The 26,551-nt window shown below is 40.8% G+C and overlaps 1 protein-coding gene across 1 annotated transcript in view; it reads right to left on the minus strand.

Annotated features, from left to right (window-relative positions):
• CACNA2D3 (calcium voltage-gated channel auxiliary subunit alpha2delta 3) overlaps window positions 1-2,581 on the minus strand; it is a 378,074-nt gene extending 375,493 nt beyond the window's left edge. Inside the window, exons 1-2 of the mRNA XM_009091048.4 lie at window positions 2,463-2,581; window positions 1,766-1,847 (exon numbers count right to left, since the gene is read on the minus strand). Coding sequence (XP_009089296.1) covers window positions 1,766-1,847; window positions 2,463-2,581 — 201 coding nt within the window. The remainder of the gene's footprint in view (window positions 1-1,765; window positions 1,848-2,462) is intronic.
• Between the last annotated feature and the right edge of the window lie 23,970 nt (window positions 2,582-26,551).

Genomic DNA, 26,551 nt, shown 5'->3' on the forward strand with positions numbered 1-26,551 from the left:
CCAATAGGAACCAATCTTGCTACTTCAGAGGGAAAAAATACATCACAGAAGGGATGACAGCAGCATCTACTATGAGGAAGAGAAGGAGGATTAAGGATTCCATAGTGACTCTTTGTGGGTTTTAGCATGATTGCCACACAGGGTACATTCCATATTCTCCTAGAAAACGCTGGGCTCAGGACTGGGCACGTTTCATCTCTAAAGCCATTTTTGCACAGAAATGGCTGCACATGGAAGAGCTCCAAAGTTAAATAAAGATACTTGTTTGTTGTGGCCCAATAAAATAAAAATAAATATTTTTAATAATACTTGATTACAAACTAATAAAAAATGAAAGCGCCATCTGCTTTACGAATTTAAGGTGTTCATAAAAGACAGTGACAACATAAGACCACACAGACTTTGAAGAATGTGAGCTGGAAGGATAATAAATATTGAGTGTCCAGATTTTCATAATAAAATGAAAGTTTGCCCAACATACTGAAGTGAAGCCATTTAAAGGCCTTGAAAGGCAGTAGGAGACCGCAAATATTTTTGTTCTTTACAGCTCAGTATTTTCGCTTAGTGAAATTCATGTTCTACAGTCCTGGGTATACAAATCTGAAAAGGCAAGCTCCTAAAGAACTCTTATGTCTTTGGAAATTACTAAAGCCAGTTGCTTTCATTTTAAAGGATAGCACAAGCTTTTTATTTCAGCTGCTGCACGTACTGTTATATAATTTCACACATATATAAGCCTTTTGAAATAAATGCTAAAAGCTCAAGGAAAAATCTTCTTCTCAATCAGAAAAAAAAATAAAATTAGTGTTACTCAGAACTAAAAATCATGTCTACAAAAATTCAGCAGAAATTTAATATATGGGTTGAATGAGTGTTTTTGATCAGTGAATGTCTCAATGTTTTTCCATTTACATATTGCATTTTGAGAATCACATGTTAAATGCCCCAAAATAGCAATCTCAGTCTAACATATTCCTTAGTCTCTCATTTTTTTTTTGCAACTGTTGTAAAAATAAACCGTCCACAGTACAGAACTTTACTATAGGTTGCATATTTAAATTAAACAGAGTTGTTGATATATACCTAATACTCAAATCTGCTTTTTCATTACCCTCTGTCCCAATTATGCAGACTTATACCAATTTCTCAAGTTTTTTGCTATACTTCACCACCTTATTACCCAGCTGTGCAGCTGAGCAAGAAGATAACCACATTCATTCCTCTTATCTGTAATGATGTAATACATCTCAGCACTGGGTTGAGATGATTGGGGGAATAATGGCATTGTAAAAACTGCAGAGATGACAAACAACAGTGCAGCCGCCTTCTCCTGATACAGTGCATTGTGTACATAGAGCCCAGGGTGAAAATAACACAATATGCACTAATTCTGCTCCTCGAATGAAGTTGGCATCTCTCATAAGAAACAGCTGTTTCTGCACAGAAACATCATCATCATCACAATGCAGCAACCAGACTAAACACCCGCAACCTGGGCTGAAGCCTGGGCTACGAGAAATAAGTGTTGGAGTTTACTTTCCAATGGAAAAAAAAAGTCATTCCAACAGAAAAATATCAGGTTAAGCAAGGACTCTACAGATAGTGCAGTGCAATGCAAAGAGTCATCAGGGACTAGTATGCAATACAAAAATAGATCCTGGACAAAAGCACACACAGCACTGCTTTCCTCTTCATTTAAAAAAATTAAATCTGCCTCCATTTTCCCTGTTAAAACCTTCCTTATTACAACCAAAGAAATCCTTACCTTCTGTAGGAGCTGGGAACCTGAGTATTTGGCTGCAATAGATTTGATCTCTCCACCAAACGCTGAGGCCCAGAGCTTTACACTGTGAAGAAAAAAAAAAAAAAAGAGACAGGAAGAAATGTAATACACATGTCAGAGCTAGCAACAGAGACTGTAACAGCTTCAGCTGCACTCGGAAGGATCCGAGCAATTTTGCATTAGAGAGCTCACAGAGGAACCTAAGCACAGCAAAAGATCAGTAAAGCTGAACAAGTATAAGCACAAACTAGACCCTGTGCTAAGGTAAGGCCTCTGATATGAACCTACCAACCTGAACCATTAAAATTTAAGGAAATTACTTGTACAGAAACGTGCTTTGGAACAACGTGACATATATCCATTGAATGGAAAATAGCAGATAAAATGGCAAAACAGCTCTGAATGATAAATGCCCACATGAGAAAGTGTTAACTGCATCAATTTCAGTAAATGCAAGCACTTAAAACTCAGTGGCCACATACTCCACCAACACATGCTCCTACAATAAAACCAAAGTAGTCCCAAGCACCTTGGAGACAACCACTTTAAACACAGCTGACAGAGGAGCAAAGGTGCCCTGGAGCAGCCAAATATCTGCAATACAAAAACAGGAGAACTTGAGCAGCCAAGTTCTCATCCTTGAGCATGGTCCTGAGAGGAATAGCACGAAAGCACTTACACTGACAAGGGGATCTGCTGCTCCGATCCAACCACATCCACTAAGGCTGTGTTAAAAGCTGTCCAGAAGATAAAGGAAAAACCCCCAAAAGCCCGAAGAAGATTCAGGTTCTCTGGCATTGTGCCTCTCTGTGCCTGGAAAGGTTTGGGGAAATTCAAGTGAAGCTGAGTTCAGCAGCAGTGGGGGTTTGCTTCTAAAAGCTTCTTTTCCCCCACTCTTACCCCCTTCCCTAGAAGGGGACACCGGAGCCCTGGAAAAGAAAAATTCACAGCTCCATCCTCATTGCTCCAAAGAATGACCCTCTCTGTGTAATGGAAGGAGAGGACCAGAATCGAAGCTCTAATGACTTGAAAACTATTGTGTCCCTGGTAACAGCAAAGCGTTTTCCAGCACTACTGCAGCCACTTGCATGTAGTTCTTTACAACTCCGCAGTCAGCAGCGTGCTGAAGTTACTTCAGTGACCTACTGCTGCTCCAAAGTGCCCTTAGCAGCAAGAAAGCAGACTATTGATTCCAGCTGGGGAGGCTGTCTTCTTGCAATTACTGCTCACTTTGCAAATGGAAAGCTGCCTAGAGTTCTTTCCCTCGCCGATAACCTCCAGCCTTCATCCCGGATGGAGCCAGCCAGAGCACTGGTTCAGCGGAGCGGGAGCAGCAGCCTTTTAACGGGATAGCGCCGAGACAGAGAGGCAGGCACAGGAGGAGCTGGACCAGAGGGAGGGTACGGCAAAAAGCAGGGAAAGTCTGGAGGAGCTGAAAGTGGAGTTGAGCCCTTCCAGGAAGGCGAGAAGAGAGCGCTGCACATTGCCGGGGGCTGAGCTTGGCAGGGCTCGGCAGGGCTGGCAGGGGCGGGGGCGTGGGGCCGCGCACACCCACCGGAGAGCGATTCAGGCAGGGCACGGCTGCATGACAAGCACCTGTCTGTCACACGGCCCGGAGAGGCGAAGGCTGCTCGGAGCTCAGCGCCGTACGGGGCCCGGAGCATCCCGGCCGCGGCGCCGCGCCGGGCGGAGGGAGCGGAGCGGCGGTCCCTGCCCGGGCAGCATCGCCCGGGAGCGGCAGCGGCGGCTTCCCGGAGCGAGCCCCGGCTCTCGGTCAGGCTCGCACATTGAATCGAGTCGTAGCGAGCACGTCCTTGTGCATAAAGGCGCGTTTGCTGCTTCCTCCCACGCCGGAGCACTGCAGCAAGTCACTCTCCGAGAGCTCGGGACCGGCAAAGGCTTATGAATGAAAAGAAATGCAGCATAAGTAAATCAATGCGGGCTGACTCCAGCTTATGAATAAATTATTAATTTGTGCTCATAGAAGAATCTTCTTGATATAGCAAATATAGGATTACAAGCTCTTCCACTGAGAGAGCAGCGTACGGAGCAAGAGGGATTGGTCCAGGTATTTTTGTTGTTGTTGCATTTTAAAATATACCCTCCCTCCTTTTGCTTTTATTCTTCTCCCTCTGCTTTTTTCTCACCTTCTTCTCCTCTAAATGTGCAGACTTAAAATAGCAACTGAACTTTAATGTAAACAAGTATGGCAAGACCATGATCTGAGCACGGGCTGAGTCATCCTTGCATCCTACAATACAGCTCCAGTGTCCGCTCCGGAATTCTAGTTTCTTCCCTCTGTAGTTAGAATTAACACCTCAATATATTCACTCTGCCTTTGTACACTGTCCTTATCTTAACATTTTGTGTCTTGAAGCTCGAGATGTAGTACCTGTATTTCTTTCCACATTAGCATCTCTAAGAGCACTGAACAGTTTGCTTTAAATATCAAAACCTCTATTCAATATCTAGCTGACAAAAGCTTCCTGCTTTCTCAGGAGAAATTAGAAGTTTAAAGATAGAAAGACTAACAGGGGAACTGTGCAGAACGGAGTAGCACAGCATCCTGCAAGTTTCACCACCCACCAGCCATCCCCACCACAAACAGTAAATAGATCACTTCTCCCTCTGTACTAATACCTTTGTATGAAGGCAATAAAGAAAAAATCTCTTAAAAGGAATATTTATTTTGTGTATTACTGAACCATTTTGAAAGTCCTGTTATCTGTGCTGTTACTGTGGATTTCCTAAGCAGTGTTTGAAACATGCTGCCATGTCACCAGGTGTTCAGCTTACCTACAGGCAGAAATGTAAAAATGCACATGGCTGACTAACAGTATATAATCAATTATGTGCTCCTTTGAACATATTACATAAACAATAGCATCTTTCCAAAACCAGGAGTGAAGCAGAAATGGGTGAATGTCTGTTGTGCTGTTTACTTCTTTTTACATGCTGAACACTGTCAGGCAGTAAATACATAAGCTCATTTTGTGAGATTCAAACAGTTCTTATGTTAACAAAGATCCTTATCTGCTTCAAGCCAACACAGTGCCCTTATGGCAAGTAACAATTACCTTCATTTCTGAAAGCATTACTGGAAGATTTTTGAAAGCACACAAAATGCCTGTGTATGAGAGGCCAGCACATTTTAACATAGATTTAACCCATCACTAATTATTGGCAAGAAAAGATGATAAAGTCATTCATCAAACCTTGACTTTGTTTACATTTATAATTTACATTCAATACTATATCAGACTTACAGTTTATGCATCTGCTGTGTGCAAAACTGGACACTCACATTTGTTTCATACAAAAATTGCATTTGTCCTATTGCTAGTCTAAGAAACTAAATTCTCTTGGAAAAGAATTTTTTGCTTGAAAGAGCAATCTTTGTTTGTGTTAACAAGCACTTGTGTACACTGCACTCAGAGTGCTTCCACACCTTTCATTAGTGCACACCGGGTTTGTCCGTGCAGGAAATCAGCTCCTCCTGACCACTCAGTGAATGGAAAGCAAACCTGAACCATCACACCCACAAAGCACCACAGGTGACACCACAACCTGCCTGCAGCTGTGTCCTGGCCTGACCACTGCTGACTCTTCCTGCTATGCAGATCACTGCAGTCGTGACACCGGATCCCAAACTCACGTCAGCATTTCTCCCGTGTTGCTCCCATCAGGATGCAGAAACTTTCCCTAAGTGGGTTTGCATAATGAAGGACCAAGGAAAACACAGGAAAAAAGTGCTAAGTTCTGCTGGAGAGTTTCAGTCCTTTTCAGTGGGGATAGAGCAATGTGTTTCATTATTTGCTCCAGCCTTCTCCTGTCCTGGAGCAAAGGCAGCAGAAAGCCAAGTTTCAAAGCATAATAATGAATTTATCTTTTCTAAGTCATGTGGCATTTCCATCATGTCCTTATGCTGTTATAAACAACTGCTGAATCTGGAATAATTTCTGGTCCCACTAGAAAAGTGTATGCACAGAGAACTGACCAGAGAAGGAAAGCATTTATGCACATAGCAAACACACGTTCAGAAACCAAAATGCATCTCAGCAGAAAGTGCAGGTAAGTTCCTTACATGCCACTGGTCTCTGAAGCAGAGCTCCCCATACAAGTGTACTAAGTTGCACCTCCCTCCTCCTGGCCTCTCATTTTTAAGGGATAAAAATGGCAAGTAATTTTCTGCTGTGTCCTTGATGATCAAGCACAATGGTTCATTTTGGTATCTCACAGAAAATGAAAGAAGCTGTTTTCCCTATGAAAGCAGAAATAAAACTTGGATACATGACTCAAATGTTGTAATGGAAAGTCACAGGGGCAAAGAAACTTGATGAATCCCCAAAGGTTTTTCAGAGGATCACATTCAAGAAAATAACCAAGGGATTGGAGGAAAAACAAAAGACAATCAAACCAACCCACAAATAAACAATCAAAACATCCAGGTCAAGGGGTAATGTGAGATATAACTCAAAGGCTGAAGCAGAGACTACAGAGTAAGGCAAAGCCCCATAAATGAATACACATCATAACTTCCTGATGAATTAATCCCGTTGTTCTTTTCTTCCACCTCCAGGTATATCCACACTTAGGAAAGGGTGCAGAAACAGGGTCACAACTGCATCATCAGCACGTACTTTGAGGTCTTTGATTAGGCACGTATCAAACCCTAATAAAAGTCAATCAAGAGCCATAGAGAGAAGAGAACATATGGTGCAGGGGAGAAGGGTAGGAGGAAATGATATAATTAACACAAATGTTTATTGTATTTTTTCCCCCAAAGTTTATCTACAATGAGCTCTAAACAAAATAATAAATGCAGAAGCTTCAAGTACTAAAAGCCTTGCTGAAGATGTATGACACCTCCACTGGAAATTAATATTTTAAAAAGAATACAAGAAAGAAAATAAGTCAGTTTATCTTTGTTCGACATATATTAGAAGATTCAGATACTGCAAAAATAGAACAGCTGTAACTGCTCTGCATGACATGGTATTAATACTTGCTTTGTACTGCATTCCTCTGCACTTCTAAATACTAAGATTGTGGTCCTCAGATGTGTTCTCCACAGTGATATTTTTTACTTAACAGACTAAATTGTCCATTCTTAGTCTTGTTTGAAATATTTCAAAAAATCTCCCCTAAATAAAAGCAGTGGGAGAGTAAAAAGGGGAAAAGTGAAAGGACATGGGGTCACCTCATACAATAAACAATTTATTATAGTATCATGGTGAAAATCCTTCCAGCCTTTAACAACTCCATAAAACTTTCCCTTACTTGTGTGTAAGCATAACGTCCCACATACACTTACCCATGGAAAATAGAAGCAGGAGGAGTAGGGGGATAACAAAAGTTATCTCAGCCTTGCAAAGCTTGAGACTGTCAGATGAAAGGCAAAATGTGAAGGTTCTGAATTTGTAATCTGGAAACAAGGCAGTGGTGGAAGCACTCATGGTGCAGTGTTTGCCTGCTGTGAGAACACAGGCTGGCTTGTTTCCAGTGATCCCTACATCTCAGGGATGAGAGCAGGCTGCACATGAAGCCTGTTCTGGAGAGGCTGAACCTGTGTTCCTAGAATTTTATGGAGGTCTCGTGTGGATAAATCCAAGTGTTGCACTGGTGTGGGAATGCCAAGTTATTGACCAGTTCCAGCCCACTTACAGCAAAGACTGAGGTCAAGTAGCATTCCTCACTGGCTTAAATGAGCACAACTTCACATAATGGGCACGAGCTCTGTTTTGGGCAAACAAAAATCCTGCAGAAATCCTGAACCACGTCAGCATTTCTTATATGCAACTCTATAATATTATCATTTTGTTTCTGCATATTGTTCAGGTCAAATCAAGCACTAGTGTTTCCTCCATGAGAGCATGAAGAGCATGCACAACCAATTTTTACATATAATCAATCATTTACACAACTAGAAATACAAATCTCTAAAGATTTTTTAAAATACTGACATGCAATCCTAATTAGCATGTTGGTAGTACAGCATTTTAGGTTACTGTCACCTTATCTTTAGCACACTTCAACACCCAATATAGCTCACAGTTTGCCATAACCCCCCAAGGAATGTGTGGTTAATTTTGCTTCCACAAAGCCTCAGATCAGCTGGCTTTTGAATCTCCACAAGGAGTTAAAATGCAAAAGAGCAAAGCATTATCAATCCCAGCCTATGAGAGCTCACACTGCATGGCAAGCTAGAATGCTTTAAGCTAATTATGTTTATAGCTACCCAAATCCAATTTCAGCAGTCCACTGTAGCTCTAGTCTGTTACTGCCATTTTACATAAGCTTCATTTATTTTGAATTCTCAACTATTAAGACAAAGTCTGCCTTTGGTTTCTTTCAAGTGTTTCACGCTGGGAAATGAACTCTTCCCTAAGCAAATAAACTGTCTTTTTACTCCCAAAACTGGTGCTAGGTTGTAAATGTTAATGCTTTCAATGAATTCAAAATACCTGCAAAATGGAGATAGGACTTAAAAATGAGAAACTGTAATTAAGAGCTCTGACATAATGGATAGAATGCTATGGAAATGAACCTATCTAGCATTCTTTCTCTGACAATAAAAAAAAAAAAAAGAAAGACTAGAGGTCACAGCATATTTAAGTGTGAATCTGTTACTGTCTATGCTCTAGAATGAACCCCTGCTCATGTCTATAATGGCCTGTGAATTTTCCCCCCCAAAACCTTAGAGCCACTTGAAGGGGCCCTTGTTGCAGGTCCAAGGGTTAGGAAAAGCATTGCCTTTGCTCCAGACCTTGGCAGGGTTGGTGACACAAACACTGGGTGCCAAAAATGATGAATTTGAGGGGGGAGGGAGGAGCAACAGCCCTGAGCAGCCACTGTCAAAGGGGCACCTTCTGCAGCAGGAGATGGAGTGACATCTGTGCAGCCACTGTCAGCAGGGATCCCAGTCAAGGTTCCAACCCCTCAGCTGAAAGCAACCAGCACACTTTAGGTTGGCATGCACTTATTTTCTAAATAACATTCATATTTCCAAGTGGAAGACATAACATGGCTTTTAATCCAAGAAACAGGGCCGTGTCAAGTAATTGCACAGAGCCACGAGGTACTTCAGAGGCCCATAATTCTGTCACTCTCCAATTAATTCCTACATCCCAAGTGTGAATTTTGTGGTGGGAATGTGACTTTTATGAAGTCTTGACTAAACTGCCAGCTTCTTGATCTGATATTCAACACAGTTCTGCTTCTGGAGTACAGAAAATGGATTTTGTATAATTCCATGGCAGCAGTTGCTACCTGTGATCCACCTCTGCTCCATCACTTTGTTGAGCCTTTTTCATTTATTGGGAACATTGACTTATCCTGAAAATCAAAGTTATCTCAAAAGGAAAGTTATCTCAAATTGGAAATAGCATGTATTAAAAAGAAACACACTGTGGTAATGAATTCCATTAAATTGTTGCATAAGGAAAAATAATATATATCAACAGAATAAAGTGTCCTGTGAAGTTATTAGGCTTACAAATCTGATCTCAGTTGCAGATAAAGGCCACCAGGAACTACCAAAAGAAAAGGTTTTTCAATAAGGTCTAAAAAAATACTGGGGAGCACTAAGCTAATTTCAAACTTTCCAGAGTTTGAAATGGATTTAACTTCAAGAAGAGTGTAAGCAAGTCATTATTTGTCTTAAGGTCACAATAGCAAGCTGATAAAACCTATTTAAGAGTTGCTGGTTTGTGCAAACCAAGTTTCACTTCTTAAGGGTTTACTGTCACCTTGGGAAGAATCAAATTTAGGATTGCATTTTATCCCACCAGTGCAAGTGCCTTCTTGTTCTGGTGAGCATTAATTGATGGCATCTGGCTGCTGCAGACAGATGAAAACACCCATTATTAGGGCACTTCCATAATATTGTAAAGTGGAAAAGTGGACCTGGGCATCATGAATGACTCCAACATCACACAAAATACCCCATCACAAGAAAAAACCACCCAAATAACTAGATAGTTTCTTATTCTGGGGTTTCAGACTCTGGCTTGTGTATAATGCTCAAATTCTACTTGAATAATATAACTTGACATTACGTACCATGGAAAGTTCACACCTGCAGAAGAATAGCAGATTTATAAGGTTTGTAGGTTTTTAAAATATATTAAACCATGATTATGCTTAAAAGATGCAAAAGTAAATGTAAAATTGATACCCATAAATATAATAAGTGTTAGGTAAAATATTTGCCAGAGCATGCATTTCTATTTTACAGGCTGTTAATCCATCATAGTGTCACTAACATTGCAACAGACACACTCAGACTGCTGTGCTTATTACTTTTTAATGCATCACTCCATTTTAAACATTAATACTAACAAGTTCAGGCTATAATATAGTCATCCTTCCTATCCATAAAAACAAAAGGAAAAATACCACCACCCAAATGCCAGTTTATACTACAATTTTACTTATAAGCAGACAATACTAGATAGATTTTTAGAAAAAATTCAGAAAAAAGAAAATTTCTGAGTCAAACTTATTATCACGTTTTCCCCACCCCAACATTTTGTGGTTTTGAAGGCTGGAGTTTGGCAGGGAGGGGGGGGTTGGTTTGGTCCAGGGTTTTTTATGCTGTGAAAACACTTTTGTTAATCTCCAATTGGGACCAATAAAGTAGATTTAGATAATGGATTCAATGCAGTGTTGAGCAAAGGCCAGTGACAACACCAAAGGGGACACAGTGGGGACAACAGCAGTGACAATCCAAAGGGGATGTTTTATTACAGGTACCATTTATCAGAGACCTCAAAAATAAGAATAAAAAGGTTGTGCAGTTCTTATCTGTTACTAGAAATAACTGTATCCATTTCAACAGTGGATGGACTTCTTAACTTTCCTCCAAGTTGGGTTTGTTTTCTTTTTGATTAGCTGAGGGCTGCCAAGGTAAAAAGCAAATAGGCTATCTTGTCAATGTTTACAAAAAAGACAGACAAGAAGGACACAGGAAAGGCATCAGACCCCAAGAGCTCCTCCTGAGCATTATACAGCCTGGTACATACTTTGGTATGTGTGAACTAACACTCCCTATTTTTCCTCCAATTCATTTATCCCCACAACATTTTGTTTGCCACTGCTGTGTGTTTCTATTTTCAGTTCTCACCTTCATCTATTGCAAGTCCCACTTTTCCCAGCCACAGAAAGGTACCACCCATTTTCTCATAAAAACAAATCCAATTCCCTAAACAGTTTTCCAGCTACTTGGATCCCTAAATTCCATGCTTCCATCCTCCTTTACAAATGTAGTGAAGGCTATTTCATCCCAGATATCTTTCTGGCTCCTACAGGTTTCAGGAGAGGACCCAGCCATGTAAATCACAGCCTGTGCTCAGTTCCCTCTCAAATTACCATAAACCTGACCTGCAGAAGCTGCTCAGTCTCAGAACAGGAGGTGCCAGAACTCCAAGGAAAGCTTTCTGTGCTCCTGTGACACTTGCCTCATAATCAAGGGCTACAGCCACAAGCCCCTGAGGGCACCAGTGCCATCCACCCCCATGAGCCCCCTGACCCCCCCACCAGTGCACTGCTGATTCCCTGGGGTGTCACTTGTCCCCAGGGAAACTCCACCTGAGGTGTCACCTACTCACACTGCTTAAAATCCTCCTCCCCAGCTGCTGTTCTAGGAAGCTCCTTACTTTGCTTCAAGCTTTAAAATCTAAAGGCAGACCTTTTTTTAGTTATGAAAGGAAAGCAATGCTATGATGTTGTTGTTATCAGGGAAAACTGCAGCAGTTCAATGGCACTTCTTTCTAACAGCTTTGTCCTAGTAGTCAGTAGTCTGGTAGGTTTGCTGAACCAAACTAATTACTCCCAGGCAAAGCAAGACAGTCATAACACACAGCTGAGAAACTGCAGAGCTCTGAAGAGGTAATCTCTCCCAAAACAGAGAGTAAATAAAAAGCTTCAGTTTCCCAAGACAACATTTAGGCAGTCTGGATGCAATCAGTGCATGCCCAGTCTTTAACCTGGAGATGCACAGAGTCAATCCAGTCCTTGAGCCAAGCTGAGCTCTGTCACAGCACCCTGGGTAACATCTGATCCCACAGCCTGCTGGCAGCGAGAGGCAGATCTGACAACAGCCCACACTTCAAGGAGCACTTTTTAGAGCAGCAGCTCCATGTTTCTTGAAGCAGTAAGACCAGGAAACTGCTGTAGTTGAAGACAACACATGTCATCTTTCTGGGCATCTTGCCTTGCTGTACCACCCAGAGAGCTGGTGTTATACATTCTGAAGGATTGGAGATGAAGTGACTCGGGATTTATTTTAAAAAAATGAGTGCCCTAATTGCCCTGGCCCAATATGCACCCCCAGCATCCTGCCACCCCCATCCTGAGACTGAAATATAGGAGAGCACAGGCTGCTCAAGCATACAAATTGCCAACGGGGAAAAGTAATAATCTCAAGGCTTGCATCATTTCACAGTCGAGTTGTTTGAAGACAGGCTAGCCATTACACAGAGCAGCTGTGTTATCTGGCTTTTCCCTTCATTCATTTACAGACTTGAGCTGCTTTTCTAAGTACATTGAAACTATTTCCCTTATTAACAGTTTTTGTTCAGCATGCAGGGATCTCAGCTACACCAAAAACACACAAAGGCTTCCGTTCTGTAGACGTCGATATTTTAGGGACACTGTTAGATTGGAAGCCTGTCAGGGCCCTGCAGACATGTCACAGTATTGGCTGGAATTCACCAGGACACGACAAAGATCTGAATTCACAAACTTGGGCAACCTTTTTTTCCACAGAGCTGACTGACACAACTGCATCTTGGTGTTATCAGTCAATGTAAGGACCAAAGACTCTCTCCTCTATTTGAAAAACAGAATAGCCCAAGAGAAATAAAATGTAAGATTTTCACTCATTCAGTTATTATTGCCCAGAAACAAAGGCCATTCCACATTATTCCAAGCAGAAAAGATTCACTTAAAAACTACTGCAATCTGAGGCATAAGAGTTGCCAGCTCTTTTTTTCATTTGACTGGGGTTTTTCTACACACCAGAATGCAAAACTTAGGCAGAAATCTGCAGTTAAATTTAAGATGGGATTTAAAACCGTACTGTCAGAAAAAAATAATATCAGGTTAACAGGGATACCTTTCAGTCCTTTTATATTTCATTCCTAATGTTGCTTTACCAACAGAAGGTCTGCTCCTATTTTTCACACTGGAAAGCTCCTCTATTATTATATTCAAATGTTTGTTGTTATCTCTGTACCAGCACAAACATACACACATACAGGGAGAGAAATACTTTAAATAATCCCTATAAATTTAGGATTTACCAAGAGGTTTCCTATGTTTTAGATATTTTTCCAATACTACCACAGGCAGTGGAACCTCTAGACCTCAATTCTCCCCTTCTCCATCACATCTTAACTCTCCCCTATGTATCCCTTTATTTAGGGTTCTATGTTTCTTTCCTTTTAAATTCCACCCTTGTTACCCTTCCATGAAGTAGATGCTTAATAAATAGTAAAATAGCAATACCTTTATCACACCAAACAGCCTTCCACCTTCCAGTAGTAGGTAGTAAGATGTTTGTATAGTCAGGATTGTTCTCTCCAATTCAAGTTAAACTAAGTTATAACAAAATGATCCAAATTGCAGGTTTAGAAGCCTCCCTCCTGATGGACACTGCCACATTGTTTTAAAAAACAGCATTCTGCAAAATCCATTCCTACTCCATAAAAGTCTCATAGAGAGGAATTTACATAATGAACTGCAATTACTCACATTATATTTATCTAGTGAAGAATGAACCCATTGTGTGCAGTGGAACGTGCCTGCTCTGCACCAGCACACACACAGAGCAGTTACCTGGTGAAATGACTCCTCAATCAGGGGTTAACACCAAGCCTGCACCCCTGCAAGGCCATTTCCAGTTCATTAAAAGGAAACCAGCTGCAGAATCTGCCATTGTGCCAGCTTGTCAAGGCTCAGCAAGAGGTTAGGAAGGGATGTGCAGAGGGCTTGAGAGCTGTTTGTTATGGGCAGGGAAGCCCTTTGTGCTGAGAGAGCTGTGACAATGATCATCCCAAGGTTTACAGCTTCTGCACACACTAAATCTGCCTTCACTGAGCAGAGCCCTCAGCCCCTGGCTAATAGGTATTGTGTGATATAAATAACACCACAGAGATGCAATGTACCAACACGGGCACTGAAGTTCTGCAGTCACAGAATGGTCAGGCTAGAAGGGACCACAGTGGTTCAACCTCCCTGCTCAAGCAGGGTCATCCTAGAGCACAAAGTCCTGAAGCTGAATCCTGCCAGAAGGAATTCTTTTCTTTGCTGACACCACAAACCTGCATATGTATTTTAAAATTTAATGAAAACTTGACAGAGGAAAAGTCTGCTCTACTTACTGAGTTCAGAGTTCACAGGCTAAGTAAGGCTGGCTGAGCCTTCTGTTGGTAAGCATGCAACATTCAAAAATGCCTACAAAAACAGCCAGCAAACTGGACCCTGATTTCTGGATTAGAAGGAATTTGATTTTTGCACCCATCTGAACACTGTCAGTTCCAGGTATGCACATTTTCACTACATCTTGGACTTCCAATGGTACTTTCATACATAAAGCATCACTGGGGAGCACTTGCAGATCAGTTTCCTCTGAACCACACTTTTGAGCTTTTCTCCTCTAAAAATATTTGGAAACTACATAACCCCCTCATTTGACTTGTCAGAATGGGACTGTGCTTAGGTGCTCTAACACAACAGTAAGCAGCCCCTGTTAGACTGAAAAGAAAAACCCAGGTATGTCTGGACCTTTTGTAATATTTCTTAATTCAACTCTTCAAGACTAGCCAAGTCCATCATTTAGGACTGTATTCCTTTATGCTGGTGTTTTAAATGCCATGATCTTCCCATGGTAGCTGTGTCAGTGCAGCAGGTCTCCACAGCATACAAAGACTCCTGCTGTGCTGAAGCCAGAGTCTCCCTCCTTCCATTTCCATTAACCACTGGATTCAGCTGCTGCTGCAGCATTTCACTGCAGCCCACTGCAGAGCACCTGGGCAGGAGGAGAGGATGAGAGGCAGATAGACAAGCCCCTGTTTCAGCCCAAAGCAAAGTGCAGTTCAAGCAGGGACTTTTAAACTCAGAAACTTTCTCTGTTGGTTCTATGCACACATGCATCATCCAAAATTAAAATAGAAAAGCATTAGTGCAGCAGCAATTTTAAAGAATTAAAGCACATCAGAATCACATTCTCAAATACCCTGCACACACAAGATAAACAGCTTCAACTCATCAGTCTTCTCTGCCTTTCATTAGCTGCTTCTTTTTCACAGATCAAGAGAGGCTTTAAAATTTAACTCATGAATAAGCGCTTGTCTACCAAAATAAAAGTTTATTTTTGTTCTTAATACCTTCAGTTAAAATCTGTTTTTCTAAAAAAATACTTAAAGTAAATTTCAATTGTGCATAAGAAAAGAAAAATTAAACTCAGGACACATTTTTTGTCAGTGTCATTTTTCACTTTCACAAGTACATAAAGAATAATATGAGCAATTTTAACATCTCTTCTAAATAAAAACTCATCTTTCTGCATAGGAAGGCCCATCTATGTGAGAGACCACTGCATTTGCTGAAGAGGTTTGAACAATGCCAGTTAGAAGTCCTGACTCAGTTTTTTGCTTTAAACCACAAAAAAAGTATTTCTGAGGTAATGCATAAGAAAAGTCAGGAGTCCAAATATTTTTCTTAGTGCAAATTCATGAAAAAACTAAGAACAAGAACAGTGAAGAATAATCACAAGTAATTATATTCTACAGGAACAGAATTTTGTCACAGCCATGGGAGATAAGAGCCAGGATCCCAAACCAACAAATGGACTGTCCCACAGGGCTGGAGCCCAGTGCCTGAGAGGAGGCAAAGAAACCTGCCCCAATATTCACAAGAGAACACAAAGAGAGAGACATCCACTCTTTTCTTATAGGTATAGAGAAATTTGGGGTGTTTGCAACTCCAAGTAAAAACACACAGTGAAAAAAAGGTAAATAAACATTAAATCCTCATTTATTTTGATGACAACTATTTGAATCAGATGAGCTAAAGAAATGGATCCTATGAGAGGAAAAACAGAGCACACAATTAAGACTGACCAGGGAAAAAATAACCATAAATAGTAATTAAATATTTTTAAAATCCCACTAAAGCCAAGAAGCAGACCTTTTTCCAGCCACTATGTCCATAATTATAAAGGTGAAGGACATGATTGTGGCTGAGACAAGCAGATGCTAAACATATAGAGCTGTCTGTCAAAGGAGATGCTACTGCACAAATAAATTATTGGTGCTAATAACTCAGCTTTTTTTTTCTTTTGTTTTTCCCTAAAGTGCTATTAGTTCTGTTTCACAGTTTAAGCTCATGCCTGACACATTCTGGTCTATGACAATTCTCCCTTTCCAGCTCCCAAATCATGCCCTTAGTGGAGGGAAATGTGAAAAGCAGGTTCACAGTAACAAACTTTCAGTGTTGCCCTGCTTTTTCCCCATTCAAAATCACTCAATTACTGTTTATGTGCAGGTTGACATTAAGTAATTCCAGCTCTTGGTTATTTCAATTGTTGGCATCCCACTGAACTGTGCAAGGAGGGAAAACCAAACACAAGGTTTAAAACAAAAGCAATCCACTGCTAAACCCATCCACAAAGTGGGGAGTGCATCTTCATCCTCTCAGAGCTGTTGGCAGCCCTGCTGCCATCAATCAGAAAAGTGAAAACTACTCCCAGCAAAGGAGTTTTTTTTTAACCACCCCTTTGATCCTGATCATCCTGTCACTTTGTACACGAGTCCTCTGCAACACAGAAAGACAGCAAGAAGCTGGGGCAGAGAAATGAAATTCTGCTGCACTGTGTCACACACAAGCCCATGAGTTTAGAGTTTATACCTTCAGACACATGACATTTTTAAGACAGTAAGACACATTTTATAAAAATGTAAAGAATGGCTTAATTGAAGTCTGCAGTTTAACTGTGCACGGAACCAGTACACAGTGAGAACAAGGGCTAAGTTGAGTTCTTTTGTTTATTTTTAGGAACCAGAATTGCACTTTATCAGTTGGACTAGAGCTAAAGTGAAATTACTGCACACAGGAGTAAGAGCCAGAACTATTTCATTGCATGTATCTAAAATAACACTCTGACCAAGCATGTGAGAAGTTACTCTTTGTATGTGTACAGGATGGCACACAAAAACTTTGCAGCAAATGAAACTGCAGACAGACATGTACTCTCAGCATCAGCAGGTGGCATTAGCAGAGCATATTTTACGTGTTTCTTAGCTGAAGCCTCAGGCTACTTGAAAAAAAAAACTTGGCAACTATGAGTTAATTAAATTGTAAAGTGGCAAACAGTGGTTCTAGGAAGAGTTACATGCTCACAGGAGACAAATCAAACGTGTCAGTCTCTAAGGGAGCAGGCTGGTAAACCTTCAAATCAAGAAAAGCCTATTACTTACTGTGCTGTACTTTGCAGTTTCAACAGCTGAGTCCCTTCAGAATGGAATTATTCTAGAATGAGACTGCAGAAGATATGGAACAGTCTCTCAGTTTCTGTTACATATGTGAGCCAGGAGTAAGTGCCACATCAATACACAGCTACTCAGGGTAAACATATCATTGTTATAAGCATATTATTATTGTGTGGGCAGGAGTTCACATACCAATAAAAAGGAAATATTATTTAAAACTTGCAAGGCTTTGAAGTCACCAATTGAAAATAGCTTTACTGCAGGAAAACTTGCCATTGCAAGGTGAGAATCCAAGCAAAAGAGCACACTAAAAATAGCTATTTGATTATTTTTGATGGATTTCAGATTTTATTCTGTGCCCTGTTATTATACTTGCTCTGTAATTATTGAGATATTAGAACAGTCTCCCAGGACTTGCCTGGAAAGATTAAGTTATTCTTTCCTCACACTGCCTGTGATTTATTTCAAACTTTTGGGACTAAAGACCCAGAGAGAATGCATGCTTTGTAGATGTTTTCACACCTACTCCGGGAGTGAATTAGAAAAAGGAAACGCTGCACAATGCAGGAGAATCCTGTTAAGCACAGGGCCAGGGCAGGGCACACCCAGGTTCCAGCCAGCACCCATCCTTCTGCACAGCAGGTCCAGTAATGCATCAAGAGAACAGCAGCACACAGGCCCTCAGGGGGGAACCACAGGGTCAGGTTGTTCCCTGACCAACCCCCCTTCCAGCATGGAAAAAAAAAAAAAAGAACAAAACAAAAAAATGATCCCACATGAACCTTTTGGGAAAGGGCATTGGAGGCTCCAGGATAGGAATCCCCCGTTGAACATCACTGCCTCTGTGCCAGGAGCCCATCTGTGCCACAGGCTGCTCTGAGAGCTGTGCCTGCCTTCTCTTTGAGACCAGCTCCCTTTCCTGATGCTGCACACTGGGCAGATGAACAAATATTTACTAGACTGGCTGCCCAAGAAAATCCCCACCGCGGGGCACTGAAGAGAAGCAGAGTTCAACCCTCCAGAGCAAATTCCTCGTGCACAGAGAGCCCAGCCTGTCAGGAGTGAGGAAAATGAATGGACAGAGCAGCAGGAGCCCTCAGGATCCAGGCACAGCTAAACCTCACTGAAATTCTTGCTGCCAGGGCAAGTCCATATCATCCCCTGGCTCAGCACACTGCACGAGACATGCTCAAAGTCCTGCTTTTGACTAAAGCACTACATCATTTCTAGCAGATTTCCTACTTCTCAGACTGTTTTATTGAGCCCTGAATCCATCACTCATCTTTCAGTACAAGGCTCTTTTCTGTTTTTCCTATATGCTACCTAATTTTTTATCAAATAACCTGACCACACTTTTAAATACCCACACTTTTGTTCATTTTTTCCTGCTGCACAATGGGGTTTTTCCCCTTTTCTGTCACAATAACATGTTCAGAGAACACATGTGGAAAGTTAAACAGTATTTTGAAAAAGCTTTGATCTATTATCATTGGTGTGCTCCTCCCTATTTCAGTCCGTTTCAGATCTTCTCTGTTTACTACAGCTACAAAAAAGCCCAGCCCACAAACTGCCACCCAACACTGAACTCCCTGCAGATTATTTCACTATCAAGCTGTCAGTTTCACATGCTATGTCAGGAAAATTCCTTCTAAAATACAAAACACAAAATCCATTCTATACCTTCAACAACCTGTAAAGATGATCTCATTCACTCTAAGTCTTGCAAACAGTCACAAGCAAAAAATACCACACTGCAAGACCTTTAGAAATCAGCTGGTTATAAGCAGAGCTTGGAAATCAGATTCTTCCTACAACAAGAGCAAGCCAAAGGGGAGGAGTACACATTATATGATACCAGCTTGTTGTGGTTTTAAGGGTACATGGCCAGTTTGGGTTTTCCACACATAATGTTCATTCCAAAACTTGCCATTTTGTGGGCTCTGATTTAACTCTATTAAACAATATAATGATAGAATTTCTATTTTTAAAAAACCCCAAGCTAGAGCTATAAGCTGTGGCTCCATTGGAAGCTGCTGAACAAAGATACTCAAAAGGACCTGCACCTACTGCAACCCCAATCCATTTGTATTTATCAAGTCTGCCTCAACATTCCCCTTGCTTTCTTGGATGCAAAGGTAGAGAAAAGCCCCAGTCTCATACTAGATGAGTTTAGCTTTTGTGCAAGACAGTAAGTATCTATCAAAAACACTTTTAACAGGACTAAGTGACTTCTTTTCCCAGACTTCCACATTTTCACAGGAACAGAACACAACTGACTCATTAAACTGTTCCCACAGTGAAGTACTCAAGTAACACAGTGCCTCAAACACTACAGAGAAATCCAGAAAAACCTGAACACAAAACACATTAATCTCTGCTACTTTTAATAAAGAATCATTTGCAATTAAAAATGTCTTCCTGACAAGGAGTTCTAGAGCTCTTTAAACCCAGATACACAAACCTGTGTGTCACAGTCATGAACTCTTCATTTCTGCTCAAGAACAACCTGCCAACATCTGGCAGCACATCAGCCAGGCAATTTGCCTTAGTTTTGTCTATGCCTTTTCCACACCTCACAGGTAACCCTGCTCTTTTTGAGTAAGGCACCAAACTTCTGGCCCTGCAGCTGTGCACCAGTTTTGCAGGAGACTGTGGGCACAGAACAGCCAGGGTACCCCTGGAAGTGTGCTTGGGGGCAGCCTGGCAAGAGCAGCACAGCAGCAGCAGAGCTCAGGCCATCCCTGCATCCTCAAGACAAGTTGCACCAATTCAGATTTTATTCCCTGAGGGTTAACCAGTCACTCTGCTGAGAACAAGTCCAGGGCCAGCACATCTGAATGGCCAACAGTAGTGGTGGGATAGAATTTAAACAAGTTAACAAGTGAATGTGCAGGGCCAACAAGATGGAAACAGATGCTGAACAGCAGCTCACTTGAGGGCCTCATCCACCCCACAGATGCTCAATTGATCTGTCTGGATAAATAAATAATTATTTTGGTATTCTCTCAGCAAAAGAGCTTAAAACAAATAATTATTGCAGGACAGACATCACTGAGGGCCCAAAGCTTTGAGCCCCCAGCACAGAGGTGAGCAGCAGCCTCAGGGCTTTCTCTCTTGGCTGACCAAGCTCACTGCTCCAACCCAACCCCCACGATTTCTTCTGGCTTTTTCTGCTGGGGAACCATGGCCAAGGTTGCTTGGCAGAGTATTCTGGAGACTGTCATCCAGAACATCAATCAATGTCAGCATAAAGGTCAGAGCCACCACATGCCAAGGCCCAGAAATTTTCCATTTCACTGATAAGCCTTCTTTCACATCCCAAAACGGAGCTTCAAATAAAGAAACAAAGAATTATCTCCCACAATACCTTCCCATATTATGCTGTACTTCCTCAGTTATTCCTTACCACTGTGAATTAAAGGAAGAATAAAAAACACCCCTCCAAACAGCAAAAGTCTCACTGCCATCATCTAACCACTCTTAGTCCCCAGACATAACCAAGAGCATCTATGGATAAAAAACCAAAAATAAAAATAAAATCAGAAATTACTTTTATGAGTGTTTATATCCACCAATGCCTTGAAGAAGGACCTTGATTACTATTTCAGTGAACAGAAAGTGTCTTAAAGTGTTTTACCTGTGAGATCACAAGTAAAACATCCTTCAAGTCTTGCAAAGCATTCACAGAAAATATATTAATAAGACAGATAATTTATGTACCTGAATCTGCCATGAAAATCCTGCTGCTATCTGCAGGGGGTTTTCAGCTTTTTCAGACCAGATTCCAAAATGTTGTTCAAGGACCTAAAAAGAGAGTTAGACATCTGCTGGAGTTTGGAAAAGCATCTAGCACTTCAGATGCCTGACTTGGTGAGAACTGGCTACAATTGCTTTCCACTCAAAACCAGCAGCCAGCATTTCCAGCCCAAAGGAGCAATAATTCCTATTCAATTCTCCTCAAGTGGTACACAAAACCAGGCTGGAAAGTCAATATCCATTTCCAAAACAACTCACTCACATCAATGAGATGTTCTGAACATACAAAACTCATCTGAAGAGCCCCAGCCACAAACTGCACCAGCCCCCACTTACAGGCCTGTCCTGCACATCCTGCACCCACCCCATGCAGGAAAATGCATTTATTCCCTCTTATGTCTTTTAGACAAGTAATGAGCCAGTATTCCCAGAGCCTGCAATGACTTACAGCGAGACAAATTTGTATGTTACCAGGACCAGCCTCTGAACGTGCTAAAGATTTGATAGGTGATCTTACACTTGGATTTTGATTGCAAGATGTACCAATTACAGATTAGTTTTAGTTAAACATTAACTGGACTGTAAAAAAAAAAAAAAAATCATGTCTACCATAATCCAAGCAACAGATCTTTCACAAATTTTATTATTTTATTTTTTTAATCCATGTTTTATTGTTCTGCATGAGAACACATCTTGGCTACTTGACCCCCTAGTGGCTTCTTTTGTTTCTTACCACCCCATCACATACAGAAATGTTGTCCAAACGCAAAAACTATTCTATGTATTCTCACTATAGACTTTTTTATCCTACTTGTTTCCAAAACAGCTGCCACTGATCACTATCAGATGTAGGTAGTGGAGCAGAAGCAGCACTGCTTCAGTCAGAGATGGCAATTTCTAGGTCAGCATTTTCACTGAAGGGAGTAAGTAAAGTAAAATGAGATTGAAATACCAGACAGCAGCTGTTTATACTTTACACCAACCTGCACAGAAGTAGTGCATCCAACTTAATTATTTATTACAGCCTTACAATAAAGATGACAAGAAAGAAATTGTGCCTAGATTTGACTACAGATTGAAAATATTTTTGCACTGCTGTTCCTTTGAATCGTTAAAAGCATTTGCTACTATTCTCTTCCCTCCCCCTTTTTCTATCATCCTTATGGAAGACTAAAAAGAAGGTTAGAAAAACAAAGTCTCAAAATAGAAAAAGCAGACCTTGAATGCTCTAGCATTACTTGGGAAATGGATTGTTGTATTCTGCTACAGGAGATAGCACTTCAAATTTGAAAGGTCAGCTGCAAACCTTGGCTTCAAAAGCAACTCACAATCACAACATCAGAGAATAGAAATAACTATTCCTGGGCCAGATATGAGCACAGAACCCTGGAGTTCATTGTTTTCAGGTAAAATTGATGACAGAGCCAAATATCTCCTGATGCAACCCTGCCCATCTTCAGTGAGGCAGGACAAAGTCCCAATTCCCTGAAGACAGCAAGAACTAAGGAACAGGAAGCATTTTCCCTGCTCACTGCCTGTGGCTCTCTCCCCAGAGCTCTGAGTGCTCACACCCTGCACTGAACCTCTCCTGTGACAGCTGCCAGCTCCTGACCCCACTCAGCACCCAGGGGTTCCCCTCCCAAGCCATTCATGTTGTTATCCTTCCCACAACCCATCCGTCCTCCAAGTCCTCAATTGCTTCATGCACATCATCCATGGCAAACACAGGATCTGAAGCACCAACCAGATGGGCAAGATCAGTCCCTTTCCCCCTCCCTACAATTGTTCTCAGTAAGGCTTAGATCGAATTTGGTGGCAGATAAGGAAATTGCAGCATTTTTCTTCAATTAAACTCAGACTGTAGGTCTGGTAGATTTTTTTCCTTCCCCAGAAGGAGCTGTGCATAAAATATTCAGAGCATATTTAGACAAATGTGTTTGTATTTATCTAATACAATGTTTGTTTGTACTGGAAATAAGCTGTGCAGAGCAGACAGCCCTTATTCTTTGGAGAGTGATGCTGAATCTATCTCCACTCACCCAGTGCTGGTTAGATAACCACTGTGGGTTTATGAACATTCTGCCACCAAATTTTAATGCAGAGGACATTGGTAGCCCTATAGTGACTGAGAATTCTTTTGTATTATGATACAGTCTGCTGAAGCCAATAAATATCTTTAGTGGTCCTCACTGGTAGCATGACATTGCTCTGCAAAGCCACACATTTCCCTCCCCCCTCCCCTCTCATGTTGTTTCACTTGATGGAAGGATCAAAGCCATCAAGTCATTTTTTCACCCCAACTCAATCAGGCAAGTAGCTCTTTGAAGTGTTATTTTTTTCTTCTTTATTTTTCTTTTATTTTTTTTTTTCCTCTTCATTAGGAAGATTCTTTCCAAAAGCAGTCTGGCATTCTGAAGTTTCAGAATGTTAATTCTACAACAGGTGTGACATGTCTCCCAAAGCAATGCTCTGATGGTTTATTTATGGGCTTTACTCTTTCTTTTCATTTAAGAGGAGACCTTGAATATGTTTTCATATGTCCAACATATATTTAGAAACTCTAAAGGCAGCATCCATTCATCAAAAAAATGAAAACTAAAGACAAGAGTTCAAATAAATCTGAAAAGCCATTTGTGGCTGCAGCTTAAGGCTGCCATGGAAAGAAGAATGTCAAAATGCCTCCATTAATGATTGCCTTGCAAGTGCTGGGAAGTTGAAAGCCTGTTACTAACGTTCTTTTCTCTAATGGGAATTCAAACTACTGTGCAAAAGAAGGTGAATAAGAAGAGAAAAGGCAAAAAAAAAAACAAATTCAAAATTATTTCATTTCAGAAGTCACGAAACATGGCACTTTGTTCAGCACCACAAAAGAAACACCACAATTTTCTCCTGACCCTTGATAACACAAAGCAGGAATCATACAAAGCAGCAGGAGCCAGAAAATTCAGTAATCACTGACAATCTGTACTATTAGGAAAAGCTTAGTGATTCACTGTATTGTTCATGTGTGCTCATCACTGGAGCTTTTCTTTCACATATTTCAGCACCTTCATCACAAAGAGCATCAAGAGATTTAAACCAAAATCAGCACTTTCCATTTGTAGTCCCACCATATTTTGAAACCTTTTTCTCAATTTTAAATAGGGCTACTGAAACAAGAAGCTACCAGAGGTCACTGGACTGAAAACCAGTGTCTGCTGGCCAGATGACACACCAGGGAAATTCATGGGCAAAATTTGAGAAGGGAGCAGGGAAAGGCAGGAGCAGGCAGCACAAGTCACATCCCTTCACACCTCCATGTATCTGAAGCAGCAGATCCTTGTTCTTACAGAGCAGCTGCAGGACACAACATCCTTCATTTCCCCATCAAATGGTGGCTCTGGGTCCCCTTCCTGGGCAAGGGATGGGGGCTGAGATTTGTCCTAAGTGCTCCCTACAGCTCTGAAATCAAACATGCAGCTTCTGTAATCATTCAAAAGGACATTGGAACTCTTGAGTTTTCAAAACTTTAATTGAAAATGCAATCTAATTCATTTTAATAGGCCTTATTATACTCCCATATCACTCAGAGGGAGGAAAAATATCAGAGATATTTTAGTTAGGCAGAAATTTTTATCACCAACTTAAAGACTTCAGAACTGAGGTCTAGAATTTGAACAAAATGAGAAACAGAGTTTAGAAGCAAGGACCCAAAACCTGGGAATGCAAAAAAACCAGTTAGTGCTGTTACCTCCAAACAGAAACCCACACTTCATTTCCTGCCATTTTCACTTATTCATAGCTTCAAAGACTCTTCAACTTTGCAGTGGAATTAGTAATTTCAGAGCAGTTAACTTTGAGCTCAAATTAAAGACGGCAGTGATAAAAATTACCAGGTGCATTCATCTTTGAACAGCAATAGTCTCAGAAGAAAAGCAAGTCCTATTGAAAAATCAGAACCATTTCATCTGGGAAGAATCTCTACAGAGCACAAAACAAAGGCAGGGGTAAGAGAAACTCAGAACTGCTGCTGGAAGAAAAACAAGGTAAGCAACCAATTCCCTTGGCTTCATTTTCTGTGTAGGAAATGGACAAAACATGTCACTTGGGTAACCTTGGCCCCACAGCCCTTCCAGTGTTTCAGATAGTTTAGTTTTTTTTTTAGATTGCCACCATCCAGATGCAGGAATTTAAAAGCAGTTTTTCAATATCAATGTTTTTGCTGTCACTTTCTCCAAGGCAGACACAGAGTGTGGTGACCCATTGCCTCCAGCCCAAAGACTGACACTAATGGTAAATCTATTTCATTTAAACTGTGAATTCAGCTGCGTAAGGGAGGTCAGGAGGGGCCAGCTCTTGTTTGAATATTGCCTTGCCCATTTAACACAGAAATCAGTGATGGATTTCAGGATGTTGTTCAGCTTCCCTGAAAGCTTTACTCTAGACCTCAAATGAACTGGCAAAGTCTGGAGCAGCATCTAGACATTGCTCCAGTCAAAGAACAAATGGCTAATTATACAAGTCCTATAAGCAACACAGCTTATGCATAGCATTTTTATATAGAATATAACAGTATATGCAAAAAATAAAATTAATAGACAAAATTAGCTCTGTTCTAACTTTTGTAAGAAGAATTTGAAAACATAGGCAAGCTTTGAGTTGTCAGACACGAGCAAGTGCTGACTCCAGAAGCTGTTGGTTTCTAAAGAGAAATCTTATATGAAGCACTTAAACAAAAAAGCCACCCAGAAGATCTGCACAATGCCACTGAGTTATAAAGAGTGAAAAGGCCTCATGTGGGGCAAGGACTTTCTTATCTTCAGGCCATTAAACAGAAATTATACTGTTTAATTGCACTCAAAACAAAATAAATATATTTTTTAAATTTGTGGTTGGCTGAGAGTCCTTGATTTCTTTGTCTTTGTGGATTTAAGAAATAAAATTTGAAGTTTCAATGTGTTCAAATAACAGAATGAACCAAAGAAGAGAATTCATGCAAAACAGAGTCAACTTTGAGAATGACAAGGGGCATTTGATCTGCTGTAAAGTTTCAAGCACTATTAATACATATCAGTGGAAGTAAAAAGTCCTGGGTACTGCAGGAGCATGAGGATGATTGTGTATTGTAATAATCCACCATGATACAAATTATAATTATTAATATGCAAGCCATTTGCACACACCAAGACTAAAAATATTGTTTCATTGTGATAAGGCCATAATAGACATTTTCAGCATCTGTTGTTGCATTTGTATCAAATGAACAGTTCACTTCACACATGGTGGTTATGAACAAAACCCTTCTCGTGTCTACTTGCATTGCTCAATATTTGTTCTTTCTGTTTCAGTGCCATCTGCAAACTCTGTTTTCAATCATTAGTTCCAGGGAGTTAGCATCAAATACTACTATATTTCTTATTTGGGATTTTTTTCTTTTGTTTTATACTGGCCATTTATAGTTTAGATCTATTTTTATTAATGATCAAGGGTCTTGCATGATTCAGCTTACACCAACTTGGTTCCTGGTATCAGACTGTATATG

The sequence above is a fragment of the Serinus canaria genome, chromosome 12 (genome assembly GCF_022539315.1).
Source record: "Serinus canaria isolate serCan28SL12 chromosome 12, serCan2020, whole genome shotgun sequence".
NCBI lineage: Eukaryota > Metazoa > Chordata > Aves > Passeriformes > Fringillidae > Serinus > Serinus canaria.